General features: G+C 38.3%; 1 protein-coding gene across 1 annotated transcript in view; it reads left to right on the forward strand.

The window, feature by feature from the left end:
* ATXN10 (ataxin 10) overlaps nucleotides 1–20,433 on the forward strand; it is a 106,464-nt gene that overhangs the window by 22,092 nt on the left and 63,939 nt on the right. The window contains 3 exon segments of the mRNA XM_059816780.1: nucleotides 8,196–8,292; nucleotides 9,232–9,292; nucleotides 9,294–9,397. Of these exon segments, the coding sequence (XP_059672763.1) occupies nucleotides 8,196–8,292; nucleotides 9,232–9,292; nucleotides 9,294–9,397 (262 nt within the window).

The raw sequence follows: 20,433 nt of genomic DNA on the forward strand, positions 1-20,433 counted from the left end.
CCAAGTCTGCAAGCACTTACATGTGTTTTACTTCACATAGGAGAGTAATCTCAGGCATGTGTTTTTGCTACTTGTGGGGATATAACAGGGCTCCCATTTGTTATGCCTTTAGACTTTAATAGATAATTTATTAAAGAACTTACACACTTATGATGTTTACTTTCTAAAAATAAAACAATGCAATTAAAATACCAGAAAATAAAGAAAACGGTCCTATTTCTGTATTTAATAAGCATTGCTAATGTTGTATGAATTGGAATCAGTCTGAAACTGATCTCATGTTGGGCAGTGGGCTGTCAAACTGACTCTTTTCCTAGGAAATGCACAAATAAATTTTTTCGAATCTACCATTATGAGATCTCATTGGAACTTAATTTGCATCAGCAGCTAATTTGAGGAGTGGTCTGATGGTTTCTTCCAGTTCCCTTCTAATTCACTTGTAACTCCACATTTTTAATAGCTTGGTGGGGATTTTTCTTGTCTTTGAGTCAAATTCTCCTTTTTATTAAGAACAAAGTGTTGATGTTTTGACTAGATGTTTATCTTCCGAGGACAGAATGGTTGTCCACGCACTGTACATAATGTTCTGTTAATATTAGAGTTGGCATTTCTGAAGGGAAGGAAAAAAAAATCAAGAGTGTTACTTTATTTTGGAGGCGGAGGAGATGAGGAGTGGGAAGAGAAACTTATTAAACACAACATTCTTGGTATTCCACAGATGGTAAAAATGGGTTACTAGTCTGCACTGCAGCAAGTGCAGTATGATCAAGGTGGAAATATAATCGGTAACTAGACATTCATTTTATTTAGAGAAATAAAATACTAAGCACTATTTTAATAACTTTAAATGACAGAGCCCATATATGTATTGTAGATTCAATTTGAGTAGTCTAGACAGACTGTTTTCCAAGGAAAATACATTTTCATCAGTATTTGTGGTATGATTCATGGTGGTGAAGAGGCAAATAACTCTTTTTATGACTGGAAGTTGCTTTAACTTGCAGCCACAAGGAAACAAGTCAATGACCGGATGATAGTGGTGGAAACTAACATTTTATAGTAATAGAGGTCTACACCTTATGCTGAGTTGAAGGTTTTATTTTTCCAGGGATGGCAATATATCACAAAAACATTCTGCCATTGTTTACAACCAACCAAAGGTGGTCTGTGTAATGGCTCGCAGTCCACAATTTAGATTTGCAAAGCTCACAGGTGACTTAAAAGGTGTACAGGCTGTTGGGAGGCTGTGATTTGGTCTGAGTAGTTGTAAACCTTTGTGCATGCCCCCAGTATAAGAGGGAGCATACCAGCTATGTCTTTGGTTAGCAGAGCATTAAAGAGGTATATGCAACTTTGCTAGCCTTATGTTTGCAGTCTGGCAAGTGATGTTGTACAGCTTCATACATGCTTTGGTGGATTTATTTTATATCTCTATGTAACTCCAGTAAAGGCAAAGGACTGTACTTATAACTATCTCTGTGTTGTCTGCCCCAAATAAAAAGAATGGAAGTATCTTCTTGTGACTGTTGTAAGCCTCTGCATCTGAGGTCAAGGTTTTTTGAAGTGATTGGTGAGCAAGTTCATGGGCTCATGTTCTTGACTAAAGAAACTCTAGTAGGAACTTGAAAGGTAAGTCTGATTACCCACCAGGAAAAAAACTCATGTTCTGTAAGGAAGACGTAAAAATGTGTATTAATATAAACTTTTAAATAATATTTTGCTGTAGTGTATATGTTGCATAATAACATAATGGTTGTGTGTAGCAATCTAATCAGGAAAGATACTTGGGGGGGAGCAAATAGCAGTTAATCTTGTTGATAGAGGCTTACCCAGCGATAAACTCTTCTGACAATCAGTACTGGAACTTTAATCTTTTTTTTTTTTTTTTAAATATTATCACCTAACCATGTGGAGCAGAAGCAAACAATGGATTGCTTTTTTTAAATCATAATGCTTAAGATCTTTGCTCTAATAACTTCAAAGATTTAAGTTTTCATCTAATACACAATCTGATTCTGCAAATGCCACTGAAATTACGTCTTCATGAGGAGCATGATGCAGGGTTAGGCCTGTGAAAGGTTCATGTGTGTCCTTCAGACCATCTGGGTAGTACTGCAATATTAATTGTTTAAATGAAAAGTGTGCACTAGAGCTTGGTTCAGTTATTGTGTGATCATAAGAGACTGAAAGGAACAAATGGAGCTGTGATCTTGAAGGTACTGAACTGCTGGGGTGTATTTAAGCCATCCTCATGCAGGCCCCATAAAGTAATACCAGCTGCCTCACCTTTTGCCATGGGTGGCATTGAGCGACTCGAAAAGATCAGTTTACATGTAGACAAACATTTAGGTACCAAAATTCATTAGGAGGAGAGTCAGTGCTTTCCCCTTGTACACGTTGCCACCATTGTATAAAGAGGTTATTTTTGTAGGACCTAGAAAATTCTCCATAACCCATTGCAGCTGGTTGTGAAAGCAACATGTAATCTGAGTATTTGCGTTTGCTAAAGAACAATCCTGCTTTTATAGGAACCATTGAAATCTCAAAGGGGGGAGGGGGGAATTTCTTCAGCTCTAGGGTCGATCTGTATATCAGAAGTTACATCTTAGTACATGTAATTTCACAGCAGTTGACCATCAGATAAAAAATGTTGACCACACACAGCGTAACTTTTTTTCTAAAATTAAAATTTAGCTGTGCTGATAGCTACTTTGTTAAAAGTCAGTGCTTATAGACACCAGCAGCTAGGAAGTGGACTTAAGATGTTAAATAAATCAGTCCTATGGAAAAGACATACTTTTTTATAGTTTTATTTCCCAAATACTAGCTACTGCAGCTGGAAAGAGTGGTTGACAATTATTTTTAGCTTCATAAAGATCTTTAAATTTTCAGGGAAAAAAGTGAAATAGTCTTTTCTTTTTTTCCTCCCCTTTCTTTTCTTTTTTTCCTCCCCTTTCTTTTCTTTTTTTCCTCCCTTTCTTTTCTTTTTTTCCTCCCCTTTCTTTTCTTTTTTTCCTCCCCTTTCTTTTCTTTTTTTCCTCCCCTTTCTTTTCTTTTTTCCTCCCCTTTCTTTTCTTTTTTCCTCCCCTTTCTTTTCTTTTTTTCCTCCCCTTTCTTTTCTTTTTTTCCTCCCCTTTCTTTTCTTTTTTTTCCTCCCCTTTCTTTTCTTTACCTTTCTTTTCTTTTCCCCCTCTTCTTTTCTTTTTTCCCCTTCTTTTCTTTTCCCCCCCTTCTTTTCTTTTCCCCCCCTTCTTTTCTTTTCCCCCTTCTTTTCTTTTTCCCCCCCTTTCTTTCTTTTTCCCCCCTTTCTTTTCTTTTCCCCCCCTTTCTTTTCTTTTTCCCCCCCTTTCTTTTCTTTTTCCCCCCCCTTTCTTTTCTTTTTCCCCCCTTTCTTTTCTTTTTCCCCCCTTTCTTTTCTTTTCCCCCCCTTTCTTTTCTTTTCCCCCCCTTTCTTTTCTTTTCCCCCCCTTTCTTTTCTTTCCCCCCCCTTTCTTTTCTTTCCCCCCCCTTTCTTTTCTTTCCCCCCCCTTTCTTTTCTTTCCCCCCCCTTTCTTTTCTTTCCCCCCCCTTTCTTTTCTTTCCCCCCCTTTCTTTTCTTTCCCCCCCCTTTCTTTTCTTTCCCCCCCTTTCTTTTCTTTCCCCCCCTTTCTTTTCTTTCCCCCCCTTTCTTTTCTTTCCCCCCCCTTTCTTTTCTTTCCCCCCCCTTTCTTTTCTTTCCCCCCCTTTCTTTTCTTTCCCCCCCCTTTCTTTTCTTTCCCCCCCTTTCTTTTCTTTCCCCCCCTTTCTTTTCTTTCCCCCCCTTTCTTTTCTTTCCCCCCCTTTCTTTTCTTTCCCCCCCTTTCTTTTCTTTTCCCCCCCCTTTCTTTTCTTTTCCCCCCCTTTCTTTTCTTTTCCCCCCCTTTCTTTTCTTTTCCCCCCCCTTTCTTTTCCTTTTCCCCCCCCTTTCTTTTCTTTCCCCCCCCTTTCTTTTCTTTTCCCCCCCCTTTCTTTTCTTTTCCCCCCCCTTTCTTTTCTTTTCCCCCCCCTTTCTTTTCTTTTCCCCCCCCTTTCTTTTCTTTTTCCCCCCCCTTTCTTTTCTTTTTTCCCCCCCACTTTCTTTTCTTTTCCCCCCCCCACTTTCTTTTCTTTTTTCCCCCCCCACTTTCTTTTCTTTTTTCCCCCCCCACTTTCTTTTCTTTTTCCCCCCCCACTTTCTTTTCTTTTTCCCCCCCCACTTTCTTTTCTTTTTCCCCCCCCACTTTCTTTTCTTTTTCCCCCCCCCACTTTCTTTTCTTTTCCCCCCCCCCACTTTCTTTTCTTTTTCCCCCCCCCACTTTCTTTTCTTTTCCCCCCCCCCACTTTCTTTTCCCCCCTTTCCCCCCCCCTCTTTCTTTTCTTTTTTTTTTCCTTCCTCTTTTCAGAAAGCACATGGCTTATTGAATGGATGTCAAAATGGTTTCAGCTGGTATACTGTGCAATGAAGTCTGTCTTAATCAGCTTCTAGATTTTCTTGCTTTTGCTGTAAGGACAATGAAATTGTTGGTGATGAGAAAAGCAGTATCTGTTATTCTACAGATTTCTAAGCATAGCTGAATCATGAATCATGTGTTGCAGCAGTCAAGTCCAATAAAGGTAAAACAAAAAAGAGAAACATGGAAACTGAATGCTAAGAAGAGACTTCCATAGTTGGAAATGCAATACTTCATTTCTATTGTAGCATTGTTTGCATTTTTAACACATGCATACCTTGCTGTGAATTAACAGCTCTGGTTGGATTTTTTTGGGGTTTCTTTTTTAAAGCATAAATACCAAAGCATGAATTTCCAATGCTTATATCAAAATTCACTGTCACTTGGTAACTTGGTGCTAGGCTATTACGTTTTACCTGGAATCATCTTTGGAGAGAAGCACTGCATGTGAGACATTTGCATACTCCAAGACCACCAGGTGCACCTGTGGAGTTTTGTCGGGGGGAGGAGTGTTTGGTTTTTTAAGCATAACCACACAGATACTACTGTGATGTGATTCAGAGAACATACTGTGATGAGCTGCCCTAGTTGTGGGGCTACAATGACTGTTAATGCTGTTTGTCCCTTTTCATCATTGACTTTCCATCTGAGACTGCTGGACATGGCACATAGAATCATAGCATGGTTTGGGTTGGAAGGGACCTTTAAAGATCGTCTAATCCAACCCACCTGCCATGGGCAGGGATGTCTTCCACTAAATCGAGTTGCTCAAAGCCTCATCCAGTCTGACCTTGAACACTTCTAATGATGGGGCCTCCACAGCTTCTCTAGGCAACCTGTTTCCGTGCCTCACCACCCTCGTCATAAAAAAAGGTCTTCCTTACATCCAGTCTAAACTTACCCTCTTTCAGTTTAAAACCGTTGCCCCTTGTCCTGTAACTGCAGGCCCTGGTAAAAAGTCTCTCTCCACCACTTTTATAAGACCCCTTTATATATTGAAAGTCTGCAATATGGTCTCTCAGGAGCCTTTTCTTCTCCAGGCCAAACAACCCCAACTCTCTCAGCCTTTCTTCACAGGAGAGGTGTTCCAGCCCTTTGGCCATTTTTGTGGCCCTCCTCTGGACTCGCTCTAGCTGGTCTATATCTGTCTTGTACTGGGGACCGCAGAGCTGGACAGGTATTCCAGGTGGGGTCTCACCGTATAAGTCTGTCCAGCTTGTTGGTGAAGACCATCTTGTCCCACTTCATCAGGTGAATCTCATCAGCTCCCAGCAGACCCAGGGTCTCCAAGGTAGATCCATGATCATAGAAGCCAAAACGTGAGTATTCACACTCCATTACACTAACCATATTTGGCATATGTCATTGACCTGGCACAATGATCACATTCAGTACTCTGAAATGAGTTATATTTTTTTGTAATATAAATTACTTTTTTTTAAGGCAAAAGTAGTTCAAGCACTGCAGAAGCAGTGCAGCAGTTGGAGTGTAGTCGTGACAGAGCACATGAATTGATTGGAGAGATTGTGAGCTAGGTCTTGTTGTGTGTAATCCGTACTCCTGGTGTAGCTCAATTACCTCAGGTGTTTGTAGAATCACGTCTTTCTTTGGAATTGCTGAGATTCATCACGTGAGATTACTTGCATGGGGCAATGTTGCATTATCAAGACATCTTCTTTTTCTGCTTAGTTGTGAATAGATACAGTTGCTTTTGTCTCACAGATTATCTGCTTGCCCATAAATTGATTTGTGTCCTCTAATTAAAAGAAAAATGTTAACCATTACTAGTTAAAAACAAGCACTTTCAAATAAAACTGTTTTTTTCCATGGTATATCCACAGAATCGTGACCTTTTCCTGGATCCTTCTTGCTTGTTCAGGACATCACAGTTGAACAAGGACAGTGTTGGCTGCTTTCACAAATATTAAAGACTCCAGTGTGTGATTAATGGAGAATTTGTAGATACTTATTATCATACTGCAAATGTGTTCATAGCATTTCATCATTGTTACAGTGAGAATGGCAACTTTATCTTTTAACTTCTTTTTTCCTAGTCCGTAGTATTTTTTTGACAGCCTAGTGTCTAACGACCAAAGTGTAATTGATAACTGAAAAGGGTCAAGCAAATTTCAGGTGAAAATTGGAGCATGATCATCCAACCTTATGTCTCTTTGAGAGATCTTTCTCATAGTAGAGTAGGTAGGGAGTTCACCAAGAGAAATGGTACCTTGTTCCTAGGGTTTACTGCCTTGTTAGTTTTTTCTAGCAGGGAAGTATTTCCATAATAAGTCTGCTAGAAGAGTAGCGTGCCCATGCTTGCTGTCCTTCAGAAAAATTCTGAGTCAGCAGGATGGGAACCAGACAGATGGGAGAAGCGGAAACATAATGATGGGCAGAAAATAATAAAAAAGTGCACATGTGCAGGGAGAGAGAACAGAGATCTTAAGAACTAAAGCATAAAGGAGAAGATGATTCAAAATGCATTATGGAGAGGGCGTACATATTTTGGGCTTAAAAAATATAACTGGAAAAAAAAGTTCTATTCCTTAAGCCCAAGTGACTTCATATTAGACTTGCTTTCTTTTTGTTCCCAAGAGGACATATGCTCAGACCTCTGTAGGAAATCTGGCTGCCAGCTGGCACAGCACCTTGCAAAGAGACCTAATTTTAGATTTTTCAGAACCTGGCAGTGTCAGCCACCTCCATCTGTAATAGGCTGTTGTTTGTAGTATCTGTTAAACTGTATTTTAACATTTAATTTCAAGTTTCTTTGCCAACCTATTAATAAGGGCAAGGCTATAGAGAGCTGTCCATAGGACCAAAAAAGGTGTTTTAATTTTGTGAGGTGTGTGGGTTCATTCTTTTGTTTTTCATGAATTTACATCTTCTAGCAGGCTCTAGTATATTAACTTCTATGATGAAATATCATCTTCCCATATTTTAAGTCTGTATTGAGAGGAGGCTGGAATAAATCTTGTGTAGTAATAGTAGAAATCTGCCATATTATGGCAGAAATCAGTGTTAAAAGTGGAGGCAAAGTTACTTGGAGTACTGGCTTTAATTTTTCTGGGATAGAAATCAGAAAGTATTGAGCACATCATCATATTATATAATGATTTGTCCAGCTAAATAGAATTTAATGTGGGTAGCGAGGGAACGGATTCAGTCCTCTTGGCTGTATCTGCTGCAACAAAACTTTCAAGCTGTCTCTGGCCAGCTTAGGGAGGGTGCCTGGGGAGCTGTCTTAGTAGCAGGCAGAGCTGCTCTTGCAGAGTTAAGGTGATGACAGGCAGCCTACTTGTGCTAATTTAATACGAGGAAGAAAGCCACCTCAGATCCGGAAGAGGCCAAATGGCCACTGCCATGTGGCAGCCACGGGTTCAGCATGGGTCTGCTTCACTTTGTGCTAACAGTAGCTCCAAGCTTTCACTGATTTCAATCTGTCTTAAACCTTGACAGAGTCAATTAGTTCTTGTAATCACTAATAACCAATGTTTGGTATTCATGTAAGTCTAACTGAAGAAAAAAAAGTATGTGTTTTGGGTATGATTCTAGAATACTTTGTAAAATTATTTGCATTAAAAGAGAACATGCAAGTATTTATGTACAGCAGCAGTGAAATACTGCACCCAAAGCTTAACTGAGATGGATTCTGTAGCATACAGATGTAATATTGAAGTTTGTAATTTAAGAAATTTGTTAGTGTCTCTGAATTCCTGTTAATATATTTTTCTGTGTTTTTTTCAGCACTTCGTTGTAGTCTCCAGTTTCTTGGAAACATTGCAGCAGGAAATGGAGATTCCCAGAATAGCATTTGGAAGTGTGCTTTCCCAGATCTCTTCTTGTAAGTTTGGATGCGGGTTTTTTTCTAATGTAATTTCTGTGGTTATATTCAAATCTTTTGTACATGTTAGTTGTGCCTCTACTAGCACCATGAAGCTTTGAAAAATAACTTTGGTGAGAACAGGACAGTTGAGACCATATCCTGTAGATGTTTTTTTTGTTAGTCAGCCACAGGGGTCAGGACCTTTAAAAATCTGCTTGTTCTGAACTAACAGTAAATTGATTTCATTTAACAGAAACTGGAAGAAAACTCTCTTTCAAATTTTTATGTTGAAACATAAGCTTTATTTCAGAGGTGTTTTCAAGTAGTTATACTAATTTCCAAAACATAGCTTTTTCGTTATTCATTTTGCTTCTGTGCAGACCTGTCAATATTTGTGGAACAGATGAAATCTACAAAAGTGACTTTAATCTTTGTGTCTTCCAATTCTTTTACCACCCTCCTAACCTCACCAAAATATCTTCCTGGAGGTTTGAGGCCATATGTGTAATGAAATATTACATAAACGATTTTGTGCAGACACATGACAATATTGTGGATGTGTTTTGGCCAAATTTTTCATAGTGAGCTAGTAAAAAAGGCACATTCATTCAATTTGATAATCATTCTGAGGGTGGTTTTGGAGCTCATTTGTCAGCACTGGATGTAGAAAGACCTTATGATAATAGAAGCAGATGATTATTATGGTTTCACTCGATTTCTAGATCTTCAGTTAGCGCCAATTTAGCATTAGTTTTGTAAATTGCCTCTTAAGTTTGACCTTCAGCTAGGAGTTGGATGTTTTTCTTTGCAGATGACTTCTATCCCTCTGAGGTGACGACAAACTCGTGATCTCTAAAAGACAGCAAAGAAGAACAACTTAATTAGCTGAATGCCACTAGTCTGTTTTTCTAGGGTCAGTTTTAATTTAATCTCTTAACTCCTTATTTTCTCTTGAAGGACATGCCTAACATACAGCGATGAGAAAATTGTTGCCTATTGTTGTATGGTCCTGTTCACCCTGCCTTAATTCAGAGAAAGTGAGAGAACTACTGGATCCTGGGAATTTGACGGTGGCTCTTCATGTCTTGAAAGTCTACAAAGAGCAGCTGGAGTCTGAGTGGTCGTATGTATCTTTAGATTTATCACCCATCCCCCCCCCCCCCCCCCCCCCCCCCGGTGTTTTTCGAGTGTAAATCTCTGTATTAAAATGTCTAAATTTGTGACACTGCTAAGTAGTAAATGAAGGTCTATTTAGAAGTTAGTAATTTGGTATAGGGATAACTTTCATCATACTTTCACTGTCTGTTCTGATTTCTGCTGAAATAAGACTACTTTTTTGTTGAGGATATAGGCAGGAATTTTAAAATGTTTGTTTGGTTGGCTTTTTTAAATGAAGCAGTGTTCTAGAATGCAAACTAATTTATGCTGGTTTGTGGAAATTTTTGAAGTAAAGTTAACGCAGAATATAGTCTTACAGACTTTGGTTATTGGGTCATGCTAGGAAGACCTGTATGAACAATGCTTGTGAGTACTACATAAAATGTGGGCGTTTTTGGCGTTTGGTTTTTTTTTTTTTTACAAATCTGTTGTCCACTGTGACATGCAATTGTTTTTATACCAAAACAGAGAAGACATTTTGTTTGTGAATCTTGCATGTTTCATTTTCATACTTTTAAGAGCACCTAAGCAGTGGTTTTATTCCATTGAACTTTTATATTTTTTGCTAATGGCCATTCTTGTAAATATTGTTGTCAGTTACGCATTTGAGAAATGTTCTGCCCTGCATCAGCAAGGATACACGTTCAGTTGATTGTTATATGATGCATTCCAAAGAGAAAAAAAAGGATAGTTTGTATGGTTTTGTAGCATTCTTTTGAATGCCATATTTAAATTAAAAATCTAATTAAGAAGAATTGTCAGGGTTTTACTAGTTATTTGGAAACTCTCTAAACAGAGTTAAGATGATTGAATGAAAAGCAAATGTCATTTAATAGTTTGCTTTTGTACTGAAAAAATGACTTTACAATTTGTTTGTGGCTGGACTTTTTTCATAATCAGGTCAATTTGCTTAGGACATAAATAATTTTCAGAAAGCAAACTTAAAGTTTCAGGGTCAGGCAACTAGATTTCTATTTCAAAAGTGACAAATTGAGTCTTTAGTTTTTGGCATCTGTCAATATAAACACATGGTGAAAGATTGCTTTTCAGATAATTGTCTTGATTATCCTTCATTTTCTTTATGTATTGAAGATCTGCTGAAATGTATTTTGACTGAGATATGAAAGCCAGGGGGAGCTGGAAGAGGTTGTCATGGTGTTAAATTTATATTTTGAAGGTAATTGCAGAATAAATGCAGCATCAAATAAATGCCGAGGTATCAATTTCCCTGATCTTCCTAGTTGGAAGTGCATTCTGTTGATGTTACGATGAAAATGTCTTACCTCCACTATGGATGTTTGATGTGGGTGGGAAGCGGTCTCTCTTCAGACCCTTTAAAAAGGGGCAAACTTCTATACACGATATAAGACCATGCTGAAGGAAAAGAGATTGGTAGAAAAGAATAATCCTAGTCCTGCCGTAAGGCAGTTGTAGAATGTTTGCCCTCTAATTCCTGTCAGAACGCTGAGTTCCTCATGCAGGGAATATACAAAAAAGCATTGGAATATCTTCCAGGCATTAAGAAAAGAATACATTTGTTTTTCTTTCATTGTACTTTAACGTTGGCTAGTTAAGTCTCAAAGCTCGTTATCAGTTTTCCCAACTGAAAGAAAAAATGAATAATTTTCTTGGCATTTTATACAGTCGTCTTGCACCAAATTATAAATGGAAAACTTTCAATAACATTGGCACTGTTTTCAGGTCAACACAGGTAAAGTGCATTCACAAGTGCAAAAGCTAAACCAAAAAGTGTATTGCAACAGTGCAGTATCAAGCATTGAATAGGTATTCAAACAGCATTACTTTGAAAGTGAAAAAGATAATTACGTGCTAGAAAGGGGCTGATTTTTCTGTCTCTTTGTAGCTCTAGAGCCTTTTTGTGATTCATCTTATACCTATTTCCCCCCGTTTCTTGATACTCACTCCAGTTGTTCTTCTAGTACTCCATTTCTTATATCTCCCATCTCGAGAAACACATTTACTCTCTGGTTCTCCCTCATGTTCCTCTGTTATTATTGTGAGATAATATTTGTCATGGCTGAGGCTAATTTAAATGGCAAAATATATTCGTTCTTCATATTAGATTTTTTTTTAAAGGGATTTCCATCCTGAAAGAAACTGATATTTATATATTAGAATACATGTAGTATCTTTGGTCTGCTTGCTGCGGAGGGGGAGGTAAGAAACTAACGTTTTCACATCCTTTTTTTGTTTTTTTTTTAAAAAAAAAAAGTTGGTGTAAGAGGTTTACTTTCCATATTTTCAATGGGAATCTGCTAGTGTGTACCACTCCTTAAGCAATACTGATTCAAACAGTCTTTTTTTTTTTCTGGTTTTGGTTATGATTTTTCTTTCCCCTTTTTTTTTTTTTCCAAATTTTCAAGAGTTTTTTTCTTGTTATCTTGGCAGTATTAACACAGCATGTATTTCATAGGCAACAAGTCATTCTTACTTTAGCTTTAATTAACAGAGGATATTCACTTAATCCTATGAATAACTGACTGCATTTCACAAGGTACCTGCAGCTTGTATCTCAGATTCTTCTTTGCATTTTTCTATCATTTCTTCATTTGTAAAGCACATATTGTAAGAGTGTTTACGAATATTGCACCTAATGTCACTCAGCTGAACCTCCCAGTCCAAATAGTTTTCTCTTTTTTTCTAGAATATAAGAATTGGTTTGATTTGAGGGTAGTCTTGAGTCTGAAAGCCCGTTTCTTTTATTAGCACTAATCCTTCTACTGTGAGATAAATGTGGATGGATGCAATTGTGTAATGTAATGATGATACCTCCTGTTGCTTGCTTTCTTGCCTATTGCTGAGCAGCGGGAAGCAAGCTAGCCAGCTTTTGTGCTGACTTTCTTGTGTCCTCCCTACTCGAGCAGTATTCTCTGCCGGTTCTCTGAATTTAGGGGAAAGCTCTACTGATGCCAGCCGTGTTGCATCTATTTGCTGTAGGAAAACTGTTGCAAACTTTTCACTGCTCTCCATTTACTAGCGTAAAGCGCTGCTCTGTTCCGGTGATCAGACAGAGCAGGCAGTGTCCAGAAATGGCTTCCTGACATACACTTCGCTGTGAACAGAAAAGCTGGACAGTAAACAGGATTTCTTATTTTGATAAAAGGAATGTTGTTTACTTTGGCTGATGAAACCTGAAGATTCTTGTCTTGAATATAAGAACATTTTTTGACAACGATAAGTGAAAAGCTAAGCTTTGTCCTTGTGTCAGTGGTGTTCTTTACATGTGGTTCCTTACATGTAGTAATGCTGTCTCTTTAGGACAGCTTTTGTAATTGTGTAGCTTTGCCTGTGCCTTATGCTGGTATTAGCTATTCTTTCATTAGAGACCTCTGTTTCTAAAACATTTTTGGATGTTGAATGACTTGCGGTTTTTTTCAATTAGGTGTGTGAAAGACAGCCAGAGTTGTTTTGAGGATATGTTTAGAATAAGTTTGGACTCCGGTGTATTGCTGCTTTTGCTTTGGTGTCCATTTTTTGTCATTGCATATAATCTTCCTGGTTTGAACGAATTCTTGGTTTATTACTAAAGCACTTTTTTTTTTTTTTTCCTGTCATCAAGGAACTATGTTACTTTCTGATATGGAAGAGTATGCATGAGATACAATAATGTAAAAGTGCATAAAAAGATTTCTGTCCCTTTTCTTACGAAGTCGAAGCTAAGCTTTGGACGCCTCTCTGGCTGGACTGTAGAAAAAATATTTTGTCAGCAATTCATTGAAAATTTGGAGCTGTAGTTCAGCTCTCACTGAAGTACATACCACTAGGATTGCTTAAACGAATTTACATAGCAGCGGTATTTGCAACAGAGCCAGTACTCTGTTGTAAGGATTTGGGTCCCTTGCGCCACAACTAACAAAGTGCACAGCAACCATTTTTAAGCGACTTACGGCATTATATGGCTGAGCCGAAATACAAACGATTCTTCTTCCAGGAGGTTATGCTCACTGCTGGACTCACAAATGACTGAAATTAAGATGTTCTTATTTTTAAAGTTAAAAATATTACTTAATTCCTGCCTACCACCTTGTGTCTCAGCTGGAGCATCCGGTTTCGTATTACACCGAATAAAAAGTGAATGCCACGTGTCTTTATTTCTCTTGGCTGGGCTTTCTTGCTGTCAGATGCTGCTTTTAGGTATTAAAAATCTTTCTTTGAATAACCAGGCGAGTTTTGGTTGTAGGCAAAACTTTTAGTCACAATTTTATTCCCCTTTCTTTTATTGTGCACTGAAATTTATGACTTTCTGTTCCTCTAAGTTCGTATCCAGTAAACACTTACGATGCTCAAGTTATTTTTGCAGTTGCTGCCATGAACTGTTAGGACAGAGAGAGGACATCCAGGACGAATATTTGGAATTAAGGCCATTGGCTGAACTGTAGTCTCTCCCATGGGGTCCTCACTACTCCATTGAGCTAGCACATGTTGGGTTTTCTACTCTTCACCCATCAGAGGAGGGCAAGCACATCTTTAAAATCTTTTTTTGGTGAATTGGCAATTCCTCCTCTGTTCATGATCCCACATTCGTGTTTGGAGTCCAGTTTTCCGTCTCCAAGCTGAAAAAGTCCTTAGGGAAGGTTCAGGAGCAACCTCTTTCCAAGTGTGACGCCTTTGGCTTCTCCCTCCAGTCTCGCAGCAGTTCTATAGGGAGAAGGCTTTGTCAGAGGAAATTTGAGATTATTCTGAGCAGTTCCTCAGAGCTCCTTTTTTGGAAGCAGCTGTTGGTAGCAGACCTTTTGCAATTCCTCTTTTGTCTGCCATAAACCCCTCTCGCAGTTAAAGAGAGCAGAGGAAGCGTCTTCAAAGGCAGGACATAGCTTTCTGGAATTTTCCTGTCATATTTGCCTACTTCTTGAATCATGAGATGTTTGATAGAAGACAAGGATCTCCTGTTGGGGAAGAGGGAATGTCTAAAGTGTTGGCTCTGCTTCCTGAGAGGGATCGGTTATGGGAGATAAGGCCTCCGTTCAGCGACTTCTGAATCTCATCAGTGATGGAAAGCCAAACCATCCACTTTCTAAGCAGTTTTTGAAACAGAGAAGAGCGATTTTGCAGATCAGCATAGTGAGATTTTGAGACTATAAGCTCTGATGCATTTTTAAAATGTGTTTCTGGATTGACAGCAAAACAAAAATTGCCTCAGAACTTGGATGACAGGGAGGTAACAGTGCTGTGATGCAAACGTGTGTCTTCATGAGTAACATGCTTTTTATTAAGTATTTTCTGTGGCATGCTGTAAGCTAAGAAATAGTTAATACATTTAAGAAGGAAGTCAGTTCTGTAAGGAATGCCCTGGTCAAATTTTGTGTTCAGTCCTTGTATGATCATACCTGTTTATCCAGACCAGATGGTCTGAAGGCTCATTTCGTTAAGCTTGTGGTTACTTGTAAGCATCAGAAATGCTTCTCTCTCTGAAGTCTGTGAAGTTGCAGAATGTAATTCACACATTTAATAAATATTCTCTTGATTTAAGAACTGATAGCTCCTCCTCTCTCTTTTAGAAGCTTGATCGTCTAAGCAGCTCCAAGATGTTTTTAATGTTGCTACCTTTGCTGTCTTTAATACTAGATGCTGAGTGGCATTTTAAAATAGTATTAATTAACATATATTAGACAATGTATTTTTAAACTGCCTCTAAACTTCTAGTCAACACAGCTCCTGAACTTGTTTCAGGCTAGCAATCCTGTAATCTTGAATACTAGGAGCTCTTCCGAGGTTGCTACTGCTGGTCTAACTCCCACGAGCAATGATCTGAGGAGGCAGATTGTGTATCTCCAACTGAGGTTCTTCAAAACATTGCCTGACAGGCTGTATACCCCTTTGTTTTGTAGCTTTTGGCTAAAATCTTAGAGCAAGAAGAAACTGGAAGTCTTCAGGACTGAAAGCCGTTGAAACTTACCTGTCTTGTCCTGAATGTTTGGATCTGTAGTTGGGCTTGCGAAGATTGCCCAGAGCTTGCTGCTCTCAGGAAGTTTCAGGGAGTATGATGTTACAGAATATACTTCAAAGCATATGTATTTGCAAAGACACTGGCTCTGCAGAAACAAGTTAGTTTCCTTTCTTTGATTTGATTTATGGCACAGACTAATTAAATGATCCTATCTCCTTGACGGTTCTTTTCTGTGCAGTTGTCTTCTAGAAAACGTGTTGTTCTTTGCAACATGCAGCTACTATCTAGGCTATTAGCTTAAGAATTAATACTCTCTAACTTAGGTGAAAAACTTGCATGCTGTTCTTGTCCTATATTTAGTCCTGAGACCTTGTCCTTTAATGCAGACTCCTCCTTTCAGGAGTTGGTTATGATCTGTGGCTTCCAGCTTGCTCTGCTCATGATCACAGTTGTGGGATTAGCGTTCCCTCTCAAATACTTCCTTGCACATGAGAAGCTTTTCAAACTCTGAACTTCAGTTCTGTTGCTTCCAGCCTCTTGTGATTTTTTTTTTTTTTTTTCATTTAGTATTACCTAGTTCCTTTCTATCTGTTTCCTAAGAGCAGATCTGTCTCTTAAACTGTGATTGGTCTTTCTGCATTATGAATCTTTTGGTTCCGCTTCCTCCACCCCTATGTTCCATCTTCTGTTTCTATTCAAAGGATTGAGCATGGTTTTCAAGCCCTTGTGAGACAGTAATTTATTTTCTGTGTATCTTCCATCTTTCCAATATACCTCTGTAACGTTATACTGATTTATTTCTTCTGCAGTGTTGACATATTAAGTTGAACATATCTTAAACATGTAAGCAAATATACTTACTCTATAAGTTAATACTGTTTTTCCAGTGCTGCTTTCTTTCAGCAGCTGCTGCCTACCAAAGGATGCTATCTGGGAATTGGACATATCCTTCCTTTAGGAAACAAAGCTGGAATACACTGTTCAGTAACTGAAACGTATTTCCTACTCTATTTTTATGTGATTACTACCGAGGTCTGAAGAGTCCTCTGTAACAAACTCCCTTGCAGTTCCAAAGGAAGAAGATAGCACAAGCAGTGTCCCCTGTCATATGTGCAGTATGCTGAAAAGGCTTGCCAAGCACTGCCACTTTTTTTTTTTTTTTTTTCCAGTGAAAGCTTTTTCTTAAAACATGCAGAGAGCTATGCCTTAGGCTCTGGAAAATTGTGGAACCTTTAAAAAGTCGTTCCTCTGTGTTTCCCCACACATCCACATCCATTCCCTTTTGGGTTTGTGTTAATCAACAGCAGAAAAGTGTGTCACACAGTTTAGAAGCTACTGTATTTAGAAGAGAAACCAGCACAGACTATTTTAGACTATTGAACCTGCAAACATATGTGTTTTGTAAAATAATTAGGAAAAAGTAGTACAAAATTACATTATAATTTATCCTAACCGAGACCAATGTGTAGTCTAAAAGCTGTTTATTTTAGAAATACTTTGGTGGTTCCATTAGAGATGAGAGTATAGCTTGTGTCATCAGTTTTTCCAAGTGTGTGCATGGGGCAGTATAGCTACTATGGAAAGAAAAAACAGGTTGTATTTTTGATTCCTGAAGAGCAAGGAACAAAAATCCTCCATTTTAAAATAAGAGGCGTAATACGCCTTTTGGCTTCCAGAAAAACGATATTAAGAGTGTGGTCAGCTGTTTGGCATTGGAAGTAAGATTTTCTGAACATCCACTTTCTCTTTTTGAAACCACAGCTCAATGATGACTGTAAAGATTAGGATGTGGGGCTCCCCCTCCCCATTTTTTGCCTTTGGTTATTTTGTCCTGGCTTATGGAAAGAAGTGTGGACAGAAACTAGTGCTCCTGTGGCAAGGAGTCCTGCCCATGGGCACAGATTTAAAGGCAAAGATGGAACTCCTCAGTAGAGCGCTTGTTGCTTAATTGGTATGCATGTGGTGCAGAAACCAGAAAATGTTACCTTTTTTTTATTTTTCATTTTGGGCTGGCAACTCTGTCTCTTCTCTCTGACAGTTTAGAGTGTCCCCCACTCCCTTCTTCTACTCCCCAGAAAGTAATTCTTATTTTTAATTCCAGGAAAGTTGGAGTTATGTTGCAGGTTCCAAGTTCAACTGTGGTTTTAAATAGTACTGACAACTGGAAAAGTTTCCTTAATTGTAGAGATCTGAGTAGCTTCTACTTTCTATTTGCAGTAGCAGTGTATTGGCACAGATTTCCTCAATCTTTCAAAGACCAGCCTCACACATTTATCTTGTCACCTCTTTCTTCTTGTGTGTTTTGTGGAGGGGGGGGAGCAGGAAGTGATTGTATTGCTAATCATCTTCCAGTTTTTTTCTTGGTAGCTCTTCAGAAAAAAATTATTCCAACTTTGTGCATAAGTAAAAATAAATCTCTTTTTAGCACCTTTCAGATGTAGCTATCAAATTGAATGAGAGTGTCTTCTGAATCGGAGAAATATTACAGGTAATCTGAACTCAGCCTTCTAGACCTGCGAGTTGACTTGGTGGACAGTATTGTGGCCTGTAAGGAGGATGCATTCATTATGGGTAACGCCTTTTGAAGATGGAAGGATGTTCACTGTTGTGCTTAACTCAGCTCAGGAGAGGAATGTTGTGGTGTTTGATACTTGGGGTTGAGCCTTAAATATGGAAATGTTTTTCCTTATTCTTCTTTTGAGCGAGAAGTGCTGGTGTTTGAGTGGGGTGAAATATGTAGTTTCTAGAGGTCTTTGTGACAGCACATGTGTTCCATTTGTTATCAAATAGCTTTATACTTGTAATTGTTTTTTAAAGAGTTTTGATAGGGTGCTTATATTCTGGTGCAAGGACAAAAAATACTTCTGCTTCTAAAATGTGTTCTGGTCCCAAACAGTTCCTCATGAGGTGCATTGCTGTTTTAGCATCTAAAAAAGCTGGTGAAACGGCTTTGAAAGGTTAGCTGTCTAAATTTTCTTCTTTTTTTCTTCAAAATTTGGATGATTTGTTACATTTGTTTGTTAAAGTATGGTAAAAATAGTTATTTTGTTGTTACTAAATATTGTGGATAGAGTGGCATTATCGTAGGATGATGAAAAATGCTTTTGGTTTTGAGATCGGAAGAGGAGTTTGCTGATCAAACAGAGAATCGCCATGTCTTTTTCTTCTTTCTTCTAAAACATTTGGGGGGTTTTTCTTCCTCACTTTCTGAGACCGAGGACACTGTTCTCTAAACTTGCTAATGGGATCAAATCAACTTAATATGGAGCATGACATTTGATGATAAAGTTGATTGCTTACACCCGGCTTTGATTGGAGCAAGCTTAGTGGTCATTTGGAATATACTGTGCGCGTATGTAGCTTATACCATTTCATCTTGGCTCCTTCTCAAGTTCAATTTGGTACAATGCAGCCCTTGTGCTATTGTAAAGTCTTTGAACTGAACATCTCCTTCTGTATTTATGTACAATGTAAGCACTTGATTATTTTTTTTAGGATTTTAGCCAAATAATTTTTAAAAAGTCAAGAAAATTGGCATATTTAACACTGTTCATTTGTTACTGTGTTACGCTTGCATAATAACTTTAATTTTCACTATTTCCTTCACTAAATTACAGTGGTCTTCAATTTATCCCAGTAGTTCTGCTGTTGGCCCCCAAAGAGAGTTTAAATCTCCTACCAAAGCCTTTTGTGTGCATCTGAAATGCCATATTCAGTCAGTAACCCAAAACTGAATGTCTTTTTTTATTTCAGAGTAGTGGATGGTCTTACTTTTCCTCCTCTTCTCCCCTGCCCAAATGAAAAACAGAGAGCTGAGGACTAAAGATACTAGATTTAATTTGCTGCATCCTTGCTTAACTACCACCAAAATTCTGGGCATGGTAGCAAGAGTCGAAAGTGCTTTATTCCACTACTAATTCTTCCGTTATCTCTTGGGGAAGGTCTTGTAAAATATGATAGTGGTCTACTCTTTGATACAGTAACGCAGGAAGTGGATAAGGTAAAAGAGAAACAAATACAGAAGCAGAAATCTCTGAGATGTTACATCATGAAATTAAAAGGGTAAGAAGCATATACAGAAGTCTGTGCTCCTTTTATAAGCAGAAACTTTATTCTGAAATACTGCAAGCTCCTCAAGCAGTAGAGGTCTAGTCCACAGAACGTGAAAGATGTATGTGAATAAATACAAGAGTGTAGACCCAAGTAACGACTAAACTACAGGTCTTCCACTTTGCAGTAGTAATCACTAATGTGCACCTAGTAGCATTAGATCTTTTTCTGTTAATTATTGATAGCTTTTTAAATACTGGGCAAATAGTCAAGAAGATTTCCTCAAAGTAATGTTAATCATGAAAATTAAGATTTTAGTTCATAGTCCCAACTGCAAAATTGAAAAATTGGGCTTCAGGTTGTCTCCTTAAATGCTCTTTTACCATAATTAATTTTCAGCTGAAATTTGTACGTTATGAGGCTAAGTAGTGTTCTGCACAACTCCGATTATTACGCTCTTTTCTTTTGCAGCTCCAGATAAAAGCCTTTGTTTCTATTCAAATCCTTAAAAAAATCAAGTCAGCTGTTACCATTCTGAAGGTTTAACCGTGGATGGCTCATGTGCCATGAATTGTTGGTTCAGGAACTGTAGAAGTGTTCCCCTTAACTGCCCTGCTGATGGCTTGATTCAGTTGTTACGGCTGAGTCTGCGCTGCTCAGTTGGAATACGTTTGTGCTGTTGACTTTGGGAAAGTCTGTAGGCTCAAATTTGTGTTGAGAAACTCTTGAGTCAATGCTACACTGCTCAGAATGCCAATTTTAAATTGATGATTCCCTACACCTATGCTATTTTTTTGCTTGAATGTGTGTACAAATATCAGTAAAAAAAAAAAAAGCACAGCACAAAATATCTTTTCTTCTCCCTCCCCCTTTTAAAAACATCTAGTTTACAGTAACTGAACCAGATGCTGGCTAAGTCCACAGTTACCGTTAGAAATATAATAGCTATTAATCTTTTGGACCTCTTGTTCTCCTATTTCCCCAATTGTCATTGTGTATTTGTCCAAAAAGTACTTCACTGCAGTTGGAAGGCTTCTATGTGA

This window comes from Gavia stellata, chromosome 4, assembly GCF_030936135.1.
Source record: "Gavia stellata isolate bGavSte3 chromosome 4, bGavSte3.hap2, whole genome shotgun sequence".
Lineage (NCBI taxonomy): Eukaryota > Metazoa > Chordata > Aves > Gaviiformes > Gaviidae > Gavia > Gavia stellata.